Genomic DNA, 15,682 nt, shown 5'->3' on the forward strand with positions numbered 1-15,682 from the left:
GCAAGTTCGTTAGATAAATTCTAGCTGCTCATCGGTAATTGGTTTTGTTTATGCGCGAGCGGCGGGCTTATACGTTTTAATTCGAGTTAATTGATACTATGCATTATTTATGGCAGCATCGAGCCGAGTGCGCGCGCGTCAGCCGTGCGCGCAGTAGGGAATTCCAACAATTAACCGATGGATTTATGCGCATCTCGATGATTTTCTTGTAGGAGCCTTTTAGCGCGTTATTTAATCATTGAGAGGGACGCGCTGCAGTGGTGAATTCGAACGGAACAGACGCAGAATGAGGAAAATCGATATCGCAGTGTTCGATATAAATTATTAAAGTGTATGCACGAAGTAAAGAGAAAAAACATAAAGCCGCAATTCTCGGTGTGTATGTTATAGTGTGCAATTCGCCACACGTACATTCCAGACCCTCGTGTCGCGTCCAACCCAGACTAATAATAAACCTCTATCTATCCATCCAGATCTACATCCGTATACTCGCCTTCATGTACACATATCTCGCTTTTTCCTTCTCTCTCTCTCTCTCTCTCTCTCTCTCTCTCTCTCTCTCTCTCTCTCTCTGCCATCGCTATCTCTCTGTGTATATGTATACAGATGTATACTATACGTGTATAGTGTATAGCGTATACCCCACCCTCTCTCCGACACACCCCGACTCTCGAGGCTAAAGGTCTATATCGCGCACCGTCAAACCTGCCCGAATTGCTCGTCGTCGTGTTATGCAAACGGGCGCATTTGTTAGGATAGTACTCGCCGGGGGGTCGTTTTCTCCGGCGGCTTCCTCGTATGCTGCTGCTGCTACTGCCACCACGTACGTATATATACATATACATGCGCGACACCCACATGAGCGCACCGGCGTGTAATGCCGTCGCAACGGCCCGTCGCCGATTGCCCCAATGCTTTTTGAACTAATCCAGAGACTCGAGCGAGTTCACCACCGCCGCGACTGCTCAGTTAGTGCGAGAGACTTCGATTTCCGACAATGAGGATTGTTTAAGCGAACGGCGCGCTAAATAAGCTTTACACTGCGGCCTCCTTTGTCAGGATAGGATACAGAGCTGTACGGGGGGATAGAACGGAATAGTACGGGGTTGAGTTTGGATTTCTATCGGAGAGAGAGAGGCTTTTACGCTTTTCAGGTTCCTTCTCGCGGAAAACTCGACGTGATTTATACCGCGGATCGCCGGTCTATAAATACAGCTCGCGCGAGACGAGTAATTAAAATCCATCGAATCGAGCAATAAAATCGCGCGCTGAAGAGAAAAAAATAATTAATTAAATAAATCGCGCGACGAAAATTGATAAGCCAATAAATTGCCCCGGCGAGTAGCGAAATTTATGAATGACAAGTATCGCAATAAAGCGCCGATAAACGCAAAAACACACAGCCTTATCATTCTATAAAGAAAGCTCTTGTTTGTGAAATATACGCTGCTCTCTCGCGATAGTGAGCGCGAACGCGGGCGAATAAATTGTTGCCCGCTAGCAGTCCACGTGCGGCTCGCATTCAAGCAGCAATAATTATAAATAAACTCTTCTATACCATGCACAACAGACTTGTCTTCGCGCGGTCATTAACGGCGTGTTCGGTGATTTTTCCAAGTCATTCGACAGCCTATTCAGCGGCGAGTTTATCGGTAATCTTTTGAAGAGCGAGACTCCCCTCCACGCACTGACAACCCGTTGCTAAACAGTACGCCAAGCGTTCATTTTCAGAATACTCGTCGAGATAACGCACATACACTCGAGAGAGAAGAAAAATCGGTCGTCGCGCTGCTTTCCTAACTGTGCCATTACACGCATGTTTCATTAATGTTTAACGGCTCCTCTATTTTTTCTAAAAGCCGCGTCTCGGCAGCTCGGATTACGATAGCGATTTTCTTTTCACAGACACGCCGGATGGCTTTTGTTATCGCTCGTCGCCAGCGGCAACAGCGTCCAATCGGTTTAGCTTCGAATTATGTACACGAGCGTTCAAAAATACAAACGAGCCTCGCAATGACTCATTTGTCTGTCGGACGTGTACGCGATGATAATTTATAAGTTGGGCTCCACCCGCGAGCGGGGAATCAGAAGTCAGAAAGTCTACATTCTTGACATTGAATTATCGGTCTCGCTTCCCTGCACGCGAGGTCTCTTTTTTTCTCCCGCACGAATACGGCTGCGTATCTCGCCGCGGGTTATCGATACTCCCGATGTTCGTTAAAACACACGCTTAAAATTACCGCACGACAAAATGGGAGCATAAATTTGTCCGACTCTCGGGAGGAAATTACGTATCGCTCGCGTGCACGGACGATCGGAAACGTTGTCCGCTGCATTGAATTATTGGGCAAAAGTGCCCCTAAGTCTCTCGGACCAAGCTCGTAAAAGCCTCGTGCTCGATCTTCGATTCCTAGACGTGCTCGTAATGCCCCGAGAAAACTGGAATAACGTTATTACATTCGCATAAATTACACGCGAAACCGACGAGAGACTCGCGAACGAATCGTCAAAACACGATACAGGCTCTACTCTGGTTACAACTGCCTTCGCGCGCGGCAATAAAACGTTTTATACGCGCTGAATCTTCAACTCCCGATACGTGTATGTGTCGCGCGCGGAAAACAAGCATCCGATAAACCGCACCTCGGAAAATCACGAGAGCATTCCCGCTCGAATGCGTCTACGGAACGTGGGAACGGAAGATTGACAAGGCCCGCCGTGTGCTGTAGAATCGTCGTAATTGCCATTAAAGACCGAAAAATTGCGCTGCTCCGGGTCGTAAAAATCGACGCGACGTCGCTGCCGTCGAGACTACGTCCGCTGAGGCTATCCTTCTGCTTTTAACATGCACGAGACTCCGTGTGCAGATACATACGTCAGGTTTTTCAAACGCTTGATCGACTCTATGGCGCGCGGAACAAGAAAGAAAAAACGAGAGAGAGATAATACACCGACGGAATAATTACGGCAAATTGCCTTCGAGGGTATATAATTGCTGGCTGCAGCTCGCCCGTGTGTGCGCGCGCAGCTATACGCGGCGTTTTACTCGTCGTAATGTTTTTGTTTTAAGGCAGCGCGCGCGCACTGGCTTTAAAACGCGAGCGGCGTAATGGGCGTTTACCCAATCGCCTTATGGGAAGTGTATGCTTTTATTTTTATTTTTGGCTGTACCTCTCGAGAAGGAGGGGAAGAAGGGAGGGTTCGCGCAGGAAAGTCGAGCAGAAAGAATAAGGTGGCGCGCAGGCAGGTATATACAACGTACTTGCCAACTGCGCGCGCACTCTGTTTGTGTGTGTGTGTGTGTGTGTGTGCCGTGATTACGACTGTCATTATTATAATACGCGATGTAATCGGCTTATTCGCCGTGTCGTGCTATAAGGTTGTAAATGTTTTTTATCGGAACTTTTACGCCGGCGCTGCGACGTGCTGGAATTTTTCTTTCTCGACCCTCTGCAGTTTCTAACATGTATAATAGCGCAACGAGGAAATTGGGTGTTTAGCTGCGCGGGAAAGATCATTCGGCGAACGGGCTCGATGTTTCAATAGGCGTTACGCTTTTTATTCAACTTGCGCGTTTTGTGTTTTGTCGAAATCGGCGCGTTTCGAGCTTGAGAAATACCCTGCGTACGCGCCTGTGTAATTATTGACTTAGGATAGAACAAAGTTTTTCAAGAAATATTTCTTAAACAAATACATTTCCGCGAGCTCTACATATTTACGACTCGAAATTCCAAAGCGTTACGCGCATTTCTTAATATCGTTACATTTCACCAGCGCTACGGTAAACAGCTTGGAAACAAAACGCTGAGACATTCCGAAAAAGTCGATTCAACACGTTCGACAAGGGTTCGAAACTTTCTCTCTGCCGCGTGTCCCGATCGACGTGTCTCGTCGATACTCGTCTTCGATTTTCCCTCAAGATACACACGGCGTCGCCAAAACAAGAGAGAGAGAGAAGCCTTTGCTTTCTCTCCATAAAACACTTTTCCCGGGGCCTGCGCGCAGGTACGTTTTATTGCCGGCAGGACCCCGGGGCGACACAAAAGGGTGTGTATACGTCGGGGACAGAGAAAGTCCGTTCAGGAAAAAATGCAACGCACGCGAGCAAGCGCTCCGGGGAAAAGGGGAAAGTGAAATTCGGCGCGGGGGCGCGTGCAGGCGGGTGAAAAAATAGAAAGTGTGACGGCGGGTGAGCGGGTTGTAAAGTTTTTTTTTGCCTCTTTCTTTCACCGGATGCGTCTCCCAAAGTAATTCTCTCCTCGGGGGACAGATGCCTGGCGGCATCGTATCGCCGACTGAGGGCCAGTGCGCTTTGATGTGTCTCACGCGCCGCGAAAGTACGCGATTGTTTAACGAGCTTATCGCTTATTAAATTGGATAAAGTAAGCTACCGCGAGGGTGTAGGCCTCAAAATGGCGTGCTCGGATGAATCACGGATTTTTAAAAATTCGAGAGCTTCGGGTACAGCCGCGAAGGAATACCGTCGCTTTAACGATCCTCGTAAATATTTTATAGCTCCTTAAATGTCGTTGTTTGCTTTATAAATCAGAGACGCGCACGTATATATAATTATAAAATATCGCGCGCGGGCGACCTTAGAGTGGAAAACGAGAATATAACGTTCGAGCGCGAACCGCGCGGCCGATCGACGGTTCGCTCGGAAATTCGAGGACGATAGGTTTTGGCACGCGACAAGTTCGCGCAGGGAGTGTGTATATATACACACACGGAGCGGCGTCGGCACACACCGTATGACCATAAAATAAGCGTTCGAGGTAGCGGCTAGAGAGAGAGAGGGGGGGAGGGGGTCCGGAGACACAGGCTCTCGCAGCACATAAACACTTATATACCGACAATTAAACTGCTTTTTAAGGCCCATAAAACTGCAGTTTCAATAATCTCGGTGACAACGCGATTCTCTGACCTGCTCCACTGCCGCGATTGTACGAGGAGCTCCTTCCGGTCTTTATCCCGCTCGAGCTTTCCCGCAGCTGCAATCTATGTGAGCACGAGACCCGAACGACGTGTTTTTTCTCTCTCTTCCTTCAGTTGTAAGTGCGTGTGTAATGAATACGCGCGGTAAATCGAATTTTTGAATGATAAAAATTCGGCCGGTCCTTGATGGCCGTTAAATTTTACAGCCGGAAAGAGCGCGCGCGCAAAATAAATAATCAGGAATGATTTAACAGGTTGTTTGAAGCATAAATCGCGCGCGATTTTTGCGCGCGACACTCGGTCTTTTAACTCGGCGATAAATCAACTTTACGCGCGTTTTATTATTATCGCGATTATGCCAATGTTTAAATAAAGATTTTGTCCGACACACACAGAATTAATTTTTTGCTCCTCGTGCGTGCAGCGCTTGGCTGTATATCTATTCCCGCGCGGAGTGAGACATCAGCGAACACAGAGAGAGCGCTATATACTGCGCAAATAACAAAAAAAGGCTTACGGCTCTCTTTACCAAACTTTTTCATAAGGCGACGCTTTGTGAGTATGATACCCTACGCACCAGCCATACGAGCGATGCAGTCCGGAGCAGATATTCTTATAGGTCACCCGACACTTGCGGCCGTCGTCTTCGTCGTCGTATACGCCGCGAGATAAACGAGGAGAACCGTCGGCGGCGCGATTAAGCCACTCTTTCATATACTCGAGAAAGAGAGAGACGGAGAGAAAGAGCAGCGGGTGTGCGACGCTACTCCATATACCGTCGCGCGCGAGTGTGATGTAAACGACAGTTTGATAAATGCCGTGGGTGTCCTTTGACACGATTCCACGAATTGCCACAATCAACGGTGTTATTTTGCGCCGAGATACATTTCCTCATCGCTCGCGCCGCCGTTAATTGAGATTCTTATTCTCCTCCTCCTACTCCCGATACCGCTCTTTTTTTCGAACGAACGCAGTCTTTTGCAACGCGTTTTTGGCTGGGAGCGCGTATCGATTATTAATTTTAAAAGTCGGAGATGGGAAAATTACGGCAAGATTTTTTTTTCTAAACAATTGCAACATTGATTGAATTTTATGTCCCGCGAACGAGTAAACCGACGCGCGATAAAAACTATAAAGATTATATTGCGGGGTATTAAAAGCGCTTAACGATACGCGGCGCCGATAAAATTATGACGTGACTGAAAAGTGCTGCCCGAGATTTCTCAGCGCGTTCTTTTTTCCCCTCTTCTCTGTGGCCGCTTTGATTATTGGGAAAGCATTTTGGAGACTACTGTAGGAAGACTAAATATAATGTCAACTTAATTAATAGAATTCAAGAATATTAATTTAAACGAGACGTTCTCGAAACTTCCAAATCTAACTGCATAGCTAATCGATTTACCGTCGATCGAACACGAACGCGAAAACGCATACAAATTTTATAGCGCGCAGAACTCCGCGGCGATAACCGTTAAGTGACTGTAAATAATAGTAACAATAACGAAATAACAACAATAACGCCGAGCGACGTTTCCATTGCGCCTCCATATTCATGAGGGGACGTAAATACTCGGCAATAAATGTCCGTACGAAAAGCCACAAATTAATTTCACCCACATACTAGGCTGGCGCGGGCGCGCGCCACGATGCGCGCAATATCCCTCGCATATCTCTCGGCATACCACGTGTGCATCAATATCACTCTCTCCCTGCAGAATTTTCGGCGTCGGGCGTATACGTACGCAGTGGAAAAATGAGAGCAGAACGAAAGTATAGGGGAGAGGGGAAGAAGGCAGGGCTGCTACGCTGCTGCAGGTACACACACCGGCGACAAAGCCGCTATAGGGTGGCGTTCGGTAGCGAGAGCTCTGGAATGGGATATTGCCGGCGCTGCAGGACGCGGCGGCAGCCATCATCGAATGCTAATGAGGGGTTGGTGGCTCTGCCTTTCTCTCTCTCTCTCTCTCTCTCTCTCTCTCTCTCTCTCTCTCTCTCTCTCTCTCTCTCTCTCTCTCTCCGAATGGAGGAGTCGAGTCTCTCGGGCCTCTCTGCCAACGGATCGGCCCGGCCTGATTATAAATTATGCATTATCTCGGAGAGAAGAAGAAGAGAGGCAGCTCGCGTATACTAATACCGCGCGCGATGTACCCCCGAAAATCCGGCCGGAGACTGTTGATACAACATCCCCGAATTCCTGACTGTGCGGCTTCTTCTTCTCCTCCTCCTCCCCCCCCCCCCCCTGGCCCGAAGACTTTTTTATATACGTATTTCCCGGAGACGACGCGAGCCTCGCTACGAGGCCGACGGATTAGAGGCTATTGTGCGTGTATAAAAGAACGAGATTTACGTCAGCAACGCGAGGAAAAGTAACACAAAATGGAACGCGTGGATCGTTGTACGTTCGACGGGATTTTCGCCGGGTGAATGCGTTTGCGCGACGTCCTATACGTGAGCTGGCTTCGAGAGTCTGGACGTCGAAAATAACTCGCGTGAATTGTGCGTGTGAAATATGCACGCGAATGTCGTGTGATTAATTACGCGTTTTATGGATGGCGAAAATATAGGAAGCGTTTTGAAAGGCTGCGATTAGGCGAAAACGCTTTCGACGCTGGTAAGCGTTGTGTTACATATCTAATAACGACGGAGATAATCCCCAGAAACATGCAGTAGACCGACGATTTTTATTGACCTCTAAGTGGACGATAAATTTTCCGAGCGACCGATAGCATCTGGGAAGATCGGCAGTTAAAGAGCGGAAAGGAAAACACTAGTTAATCGCCCGTTTGAAAATTGTTGCTATTATACAAAGGCGCAATTAAAAATCATTCTCTCAAGAGAATTTTAATTTGTAGCGCGCAGGACGTTGAAAGCTTAATGAAATTTTTCATTCATTCAAGAATTTTAGTAATATTCCGCAATAAAGCTTTTCATTAGGCGAAAAAGTAATGAAACGCCGAGAAAAATAAGGCATTGAAGTATGAGGAATTCCTCGGAGGAGCTTGAAAAAATCGCTCAAGTACACGAAGAACTTTTACTGCGAATCTTAATTAGCGAGAAACGACCATTTTTGTTGTTTTAAGAGGTCAATTAAGTGCAGCTCGAAATACTGCCTGTTAGATCCGTTTGTTGAAGCGGCAAGTTCAAAGAGCCCTCCGCGTTGGGAAGCGACCAACGGGAACCGAGTCTCGCTGTGTGTGTGTATGTGTGTGTACATTGCGCGGACGAAATATTCCTCGGATCACGGCCGATAAAGGCCGAAGACGTGGTTATGCAAATGCCGAAGGAGGTTATCCACGTGTGACATCTCGCGAGCGAATCATATTTCGTTTTCCTTTTTGTCTTAGATTTCACCGGGCTGATTTAGGCGAGGAAGAAAAAAATCGTTAATTAACGCCCCGCGAGAAACGCGATACCGATGATGCCCTCCTGATCTCGGAAACCAATGTTTATTCTCGATTCTAACGCGTTATTTATACAGCCCACCATAATAACGGTCGAACGTAATTACAGAGTTTCCCATCATATTTATTTTTATTGTGTATACGCAAATGCAAGCCGGAACAGATCCTCCGCAATCCTAGGCTCAGGTATGACGACGAAATCGTTGTACGTAGACAGGGAAACGGCTGTACTTATTTGCGGGAAATCCTAGAAAGAGCCCGATTTTTGGAGCCGACCGTAAAAAGTCAAACTACCGTCGCCTAGGCGAAAAAGAAGAAAAAGAATATCGACTCAGTTCGGGGGCCAACAATTTCCCAGACTGCACAAGGAATCAAGTGCGCACCATAAACGCATAAAGGTCGGTACATAATGATTTTATGAGCTAGCGATGGCCTCCCCTTCGCCACCTCATAGTCATTTCGACGTTCTATGCCTCTCTCTCTCTCTCTCTCTCTCTCTCTCTCTCTCTCTCTTGCTCGCTCTTAGCCTACAGGGTCCCTTCCGTACGCCACGAAGATTCTCGTTTGTTTTCCCATTTCGGAAAGTGCCCCGACCTGCCTGCCTCCGTAGAAGCTATTCACCAAGTCCACGGCCAAATGTAAAATTCAGGCTCTCCCTCTTTTGGTCATATTTCGCCGCACGATACTGTGCACGCGGCCCAAAGTGAGTCAACGCTTCGGCGAAATTTCGTAAGATTCGATTATACCGGGCTTAATCGTTGCTCTGCGTGGAAGTAATTATTTTAATGGAAGGATGTGATATTTATTCACGCGTGAGCGGCCTTGTAGATTGCGAGGAATTATTTGAGTAAAAGTGAAAATGATTATCTGTGAGCAGTAAAGTTAAGTCAGAGAGATAGACACATTCATACAGCGCTAACAAGTCGGATCACGAAACATTCGCTCTAATAAATTCAAATCCGCGCATAAATGAAAACACTAGTCAGCGCACGCAAGGTTCTCGAATCGGATTTCGAATCAGGAATCAAATTTGGAGCAAGCTAACTACAAAGCCTCGTAAAGTTATCAAACAATCGTGAAATCTGAATAACAGTTACACAATGGCGCCAGAAACTGGCCATATAAAAAGCACATAGGCCGTACGACTATTTTATGGTAGCGACGACAGCCGTAATTGGCGGTAGGCAATCGTCCTTCTTGCATGTCGAAGAGACATATAAGCGAAAGGGGAAAACGCGTCGCGCACAGCAAAATAGTCCGTACCGGCGGTACCGTACACTACGCTCCCCGCGACGTGCTGAACAATGAAATCCGTCCTTGGAATCCGAGCGAGCGGGTTCACTACGAAAAATTTCAATGCCAAATAATCTAGATGAGCTGTGCCGTCAATGTCAATGACGCCCGCCGCTTCTGCCTCCGATATGCTTGTCTGGAGTACAGAAGAGTTCAAACAGATCATTGAGCTCACGCGCCTATATCTGTGTTTACGCTACCGATATGTTATATACCTACCGCTGGCTCGAACAGGTTTTTCATTTGGCAATATTTTTGAAGCGCGTTATATATTCACGAAATCATCAATGATTTTGCTTCAAGATTTTTGCCGAAATAACCGAAGTCGGCTGAATTATTTCGAAAACAGGATTTCGACTCTCGATGATAGCTTCGAAATATGCGACCTTGAAACTGCGTGGCCTGATAACTCGAGTGTTTTCGACTTCTTCCCACGCGTTTGATTGAATTCATAAGATAGATAATATTGTTGGGTTTTTATGGATTGTTTTGTGTAATAGTGTCGTGTGTATGGTTGTCAGTGTGAAATTATAAATATAAAACGTACTCACCACACACAACTCTGTCGAAGGGGCTCATCCAATCTGTAAAAGAAAAGAAATCGTTTGCTGTAATTTACAAATTAATGCTTTACTGCTCTTTGAATTGTTTGGTTGATTAATACTAAATATTATACTAAAGGGTATCTTACGACTTATAATAAAGCTCATTTCGTTATATAGGTAATATTAATTATACATGCCTTGTAACTGCATGCTGTTTATACAGGGTTCTACAAAAATAGACAACAAATTTCGCGGGCATGCATCTGAAAACGCATTTATTTATCGTTGATGCAAACGGAACGAGGTTATTTCAGGGAATCGGGGTACTCAGATCGCATATTACTATGAAAGTGGGCAAGTTTAAGGAGAATTAATGTTGATTGAGCTGGAGGATGGTTAATTACGAGTATTAATTGATTAAATAATGGTTAAATTTAATTACTCGACGATTTACGCGACGTTAAACAAGTTTCCGACGTCGTAACCGAAGGGAAAATCAATGCGCCGCGCTTTTTCTCTCACAACCGGCGAAAATAAAAACTTTCAACTACCTACTGCTTGTTGTTAAAGCGATAGCAAAAACCAACGTGTAAAGTAATTCTTTCGGTCCACCGTATTCCTAATCAGTTAACGGGTATTCGTCGAACTAAAAATACATCGGTATATCTACATACGCGCGGATTGCGTTTAAAAACGTATAGTAGCTGAAATAACCGCGCATACAGCCATGATTAACATGTTATTATGCCATTCAAATGTCACTAGTTTATGGTGCTCACTGAAAATGGTCATCAAAGCGTTATATTTGCATAAACGAGCGATTATCAATATATTCATTCGCGATACTCCCCGCATAATTGCAAACGCTCGCTTTTCACGACTAGCGCGAGTGGATTTTGCAAAAAAATTTGGGAAATCGACTCTCCTTCCGATCCCACGACGAGTTTGCGTAAGCCACCGTTAGAAAGTTATAACATTTCGCGTAATTACGATTATCATTCAAACGAGATTTAGGCGTCGTAAAGTAACTCGAATTTTTTCGCGAAAACTCGGCTTTTTTCTTGAAAAAAAAGTTCGATAAATTATTCACCGTAAGGTAAGGTTGTTCAACGTCGTTCAAAGCAGCGAGCGGAAAAATTCGAAAGTTTTCCCCGACTCGCGACGATTCGAGTCAAGCGGTGTGCCTACGGCATGCGACGCTCGGCGCGCCGCCGCTGATCGTCGGCCGTCGGATAACATCATGGCTGCGTAGAGAGCGCGCGCTGTCTCGAGACTCGGGGCGTTCAACTATTCTATCGTTTACGACCTCAATATGCAACAATGGAACTGTATTTTCATGCAATTATGGAACTTACATGCATATCGTGCTTTGCGCAACGTTTTTTCTCTTTTCCTCTGCGTCCCGCGATAATCCCAGACAAACAAAAGAGCCTCATTTCTCGCGCGCGGCTATTCACACACACGTACGCGCACAGCGACCATTCGAATAAATGCCCGTCGAAAAAAAAATCTAACGATCAATCGTAAAGTTTTACAACCAAAACAAACACTCGCCACGACAATGTCCCCGCGCGCGCACAATGGGAGAACCGGTAGCGCTCTTTTTGCAGGTTAAACAATGAATTCCGCGCGTCAACGACCCGCCGGAAAAGCTCGCACAGAGGAAGCTTGCGGATTAATCGTTGCCCACCGCGACAAACACACACACACAACACAGATCTACGGACGCGCGGTCGACCCTTGCCGCGACGCGAGAAGCGAATTTTCTCGAGAAAACTGAGGCATGGCATCGCGGAAAGAGTCGGCCCGTCGATAGGAGCGCGAGGGGGGAACGTTATAAGAGTAGAGAGCCGCTGAGGAACAGCTTCTATGATGCATCAGACTCACCGGTGATGGACATCCAGGGGTAGCGCGGGATCTCTGGTATCCCGGGCTGTCCGGCCGTGGGCTGCTGACACGAGCCGAGAGGATCGACGACGCTGGCCGCGGCCGCCTGGTGGTAGAACTGCGCCGCCGCTGCCATGGAGGTCATCGAGGCGGCGGAGACCGAGGAGGCTGACGCCGAGGAGACGAGGCTTCCAGGCGTTGCTCCATTCTGGTGGTGGTGGCCCAGGGTGTAGTTGACCATGGGGTCGGCCGAGCTGGGCGCGACGTTGCCGGTCAGGCTGGCGGTGTACCTGCAGGACTTGTCGCCGGCCGTCGCGGCGTCGACGGCGGCCGCGGCTGCCAGGGCCGCGCTCGAGGCGGCCGAGCTGCCGAAGCCCGGTACCATGCTGGACGTGGCGCCGAAGGCCGCTGCGGCGACGGCCTGCTGCTGCTGGTGGTGATGGTGGGCCGCCGCGGCCGACACGTAGGGGTACATGCTGGCGGAGGAGGCGCGCGCCGCGGGCGAGGTCGAGGCTGAGCTGCCCGAGTGCTGGGGACTCGAGCCCGTCGGACTGGGCGAGTTGTTCTGCTGCTGCTGCTGCTGCTGCTGCTGCTGCTGCTGGGCGTAGTTGGCCGCTGCGGCCGCGGCTACGGCGTTATGCAGGCTGGACTCGAGCTGGCTGGCTGCCGCTGCGGCTGCGACGGATGCCGTACTGTTGCCCGAGGAGGCTGCTGCTGCTGCTGCGGCTGAACAGGCCGCCTGGACCGAGCTGGGGTTCGCTGTCGAGAACAACTGCTGATACGGCGACGGATGCTGGTGGTACTTCGGGAGCATGCTATCGATTATGAATTTCGAACTCATAGCGCGCCGGAAGGCTCTCGCGCTCTCACCTTCCACGCGCTGGGCTGCCGCTTCTCCTGCTGCTGCTGCTGCTGCTGCTGTCTCCTTCGCGGCTGACCTCCTGTCGATTCACACAGAGCCGTGCACTGTCCGGGCGAGCTACGGGTCAACGCGAGCACTCGACGAGGACGCTCGCACCGACGAGACGCGCACTGCTCCGGTCACACATGGTGAGAGGCAAGGGAGAGAGAATACTCGGGGGCGAGACTGTGCGTGCACTGACGATCGACCGAAGAAACTCGCGCACTGTTCCTCTTTATGGCACTGGGGAGAGTCGGAGAACGAAGAAGAAGAAGTCCGTCGGGGAGTGCACAGCGTGGCGGCGGCAACGGCACACACACCGGGCCGAACAATAAAGAGCGAATGACGAGCGGTCGTGTGGCTCGCGAGCGAGCAAGCGGGCGCTCACTCAGCTGATCTGTTGTCGCGAGGCGCCGGAGGAAGGCGCGCCTGCAGCGAGCTCCGATGAGAGAGAGAAGAATTCCTGCTCCCGAGGAAGACGACGTCGCGGCCGTACTAATGCGCGTAAACGATATCTCCTCTCCTGCTAGCGGACGAGCGAGCGAGCGAGCCTCTCCGTGGCTCCGTCCCGTCAGGTGTTAGAAGCCGTATTCTTGCGTACTTCTCGGATAGTCGACGAATCCTTTATGGGCCATGCATGAAGGTACTATAGCCCCCTATCCCGAACGGCGCGTACTACCCGGGCAGCGCGCACGCACACACAGACAGCCGGACGGCCAAGACAGAAGAGCGAGGAGAGCCTGGCGCACGCACACACCATGGCTAAATGTAACCCCTTACAATAATGGCGCCGCCGCCGCTGTGCTTCTCTTTCTCTCTCTCTCTCTCTCTCTCTCTCTCTCTCTCTCTCTCTCTCTCTCTCTCACTCGCTTGCTCTCGCTATCGCGCGCGTGTGAGCGCGTGTGTGTGCGAGCGCGAGTTGGCGCTAGTGCTGCTGCTGCCGCCGCGGTCCCCTCTCCACCGCGGCCGAGCGCGCTCGCGCTATCCACACGCCGCACCAGCTGGTAAACAGAAGCGGCCAATCCTGGCGCGGCCTTACCCACCGCGGGCCAATCGGCTGCGGCCTAGGCGCGCCAAGATGAATGGGAAGCTTCGAGTGTGTGGGTTCCCTCGCGCTCTTCCTCGTGTGCGTCCGTGTGAGCTCTTTCTCTCTCGCTCGCTCGCTCGCCCGCTTGCTTCTTGACTCCGAAACGCCGCCGCCGCGAGTGTAAGAGAGAGACGGAGAGAGAGAGAGAGAGAGAGCGAGTGCGACGGGGAGAAGGGGACTATACTCGGAGCAGTCTCTCTCGCTGTCAGACTGTACTGTGCGCTCGCTCGCCACGTTGCCTCGGAACTGTGCGCGCTCTTCTCTCGTCTTCAGCCTTTCTCTCTCGCGCTCCCTTGCATCACACGCGTCGTCGTCTCTCTCTCTCTCTCTCTCTCTCTCTCTCTCTCTCTCTCTCTCTCTCTCTCTCTTTCTCGCAAGCTTTCTTTGGCCTCGATCGCTCTCTCTCTCTCTCTCTCTCTCGCTCACCCGCTTCTCTCGATTATCTCCGTATATACTCGGCTTCCTTCTCGCTCGACTGCTCGCGCGCTTATCTTCCCTCTCTCTCTTTCTCCTTCTTCCATACACGCCTGACGGAGTGCGAGCGAGCTAGAATGCACCGCGGGGAACGGAGTTGGCTCTTCTGCGCATAGCCGACGAGCGCGAGTCGCGCTGCATTGGCCTTTTGCGCGAAAAAAAAGAGAGCGAGAGAGAAACGTCGACGACTATACGACGGCTGGAAAAATAGCGGTAGGAAACGCTTAAGGAGTATGCTGTGTAGCGAAATAGGAACGTTTCTTTTTTTACTCTCTTTTCAGCCTGCCTGCCTGTCTGCTGCGTGCTCGTCCATTATTACTTCTCTAAAAGTTGCTTTACGGTTGACGGGAGATAGTGTCAATTGCGGAATGAAAATGTTTCTCTCTCTCTCTCTCTCTCTCTCTCTATCTCTTGCTCGCCGGTCATGCTTCTTTCCCTTTATCGCGCCGTTTCTTTTGTTTACGTTCGAGCGAATCCGCAATTTACACTGCGTAATGATTCATCGCGTAATAACCTTCTGCTCAATGATCCGACTTGGCTAGGCTCTCGACTGTCTGTCTGTCGGTTCGTTCCTTCGTTTGTTTCCCTCTGGCCTAGAGAGAAAGAGAGAAAGAGTGTCACGCCGAGTTTGCGGTTTTTCGATGGGAATTCATTTGCAGCGCTCGTTGGCTACGTACAATCGCTGAGGAAGAACAGTCGGACGCTTTTTTTCATGCGCTGTTGCGACACTTATCGGAACCGCGAGAGTCTTACTCTCGCTTTAATGGATACTACTCACCAATTCGCTAATAGACTTGGAAATAATAATTTTGACAAGTATACTCAAGAATACTACTCACCGAGCGTCGAATCAGCCTGAAAACAAAAGGAAAAATCGCGTATTACTTTTCTGACATCCAATTACAGTTTTATATAATTTTGAAATGCACATTATGTTCATCATGAATAGATATTATCTCGTATGTAATAGGCCCGAAAATCGTAAAACGAAGCAATGAAATCGAAGGAAAAATATTTTGTAAACAGAAGCTTCCTCTGAAAAGAAGTCAGCCTTCGAAGTGCTAATTCAAACTTCATAACTACACGTACGAGCTGTCCAGAATCGTGAACAGCTCGTTTTCATCTCTCTCTCGGAGTGGCACACTCTCCTAACAATTTC

The 15,682-nt window shown here is 49.1% G+C and overlaps 2 protein-coding genes across 4 annotated transcripts in view; both read right to left on the reverse strand.

The window, feature by feature from the left end:
- Window positions 1–14,384, reverse strand: part of LOC100118025 (homeobox protein abdominal-A homolog) — a 33,858-nt gene extending 19,474 nt beyond the window's left edge. The window contains exons 1-3 of one of the 2 annotated variants that reach the window (XM_016985404.3): window positions 12,932–13,097; window positions 12,062–12,863; window positions 10,181–10,213 (exon numbers count right to left, since the gene is read on the reverse strand). In XM_016985404.3, the coding sequence (XP_016840893.2) occupies window positions 10,181–10,213; window positions 12,062–12,536 (508 nt within the window). In that variant the 5' untranslated portion in view covers window positions 12,537–12,863; window positions 12,932–13,097. Of the gene's footprint in view, window positions 1–10,180; window positions 10,214–12,061 lie in introns of both variants that reach the window. The other variant, XM_031928694.2, reaches the window with a different exon arrangement.
- The window catches only part of LOC100679373, a 265,016-nt gene that overhangs the window by 116,663 nt on the left and 132,671 nt on the right, over window positions 1–15,682 (reverse strand). Inside the window, exons 4-5 of one of the 2 annotated variants that reach the window (XM_031928699.2) lie at window positions 15,363–15,378; window positions 14,416–15,116 (exon numbers count right to left, since the gene is read on the reverse strand). In XM_031928699.2, the coding sequence (XP_031784559.1) occupies window positions 15,045–15,116; window positions 15,363–15,378 (88 nt within the window). In that variant the 3' untranslated portion in view covers window positions 14,416–15,044. Of the gene's footprint in view, window positions 1–14,415; window positions 15,117–15,362; window positions 15,379–15,682 lie in introns of those variants that run through there. The other variant, XM_016985406.3, reaches the window with a different exon arrangement.

Source organism: Nasonia vitripennis, chromosome 4 (genome assembly GCF_009193385.2).
Source record: "Nasonia vitripennis strain AsymCx chromosome 4, Nvit_psr_1.1, whole genome shotgun sequence".
NCBI lineage: Eukaryota > Metazoa > Arthropoda > Insecta > Hymenoptera > Pteromalidae > Nasonia > Nasonia vitripennis.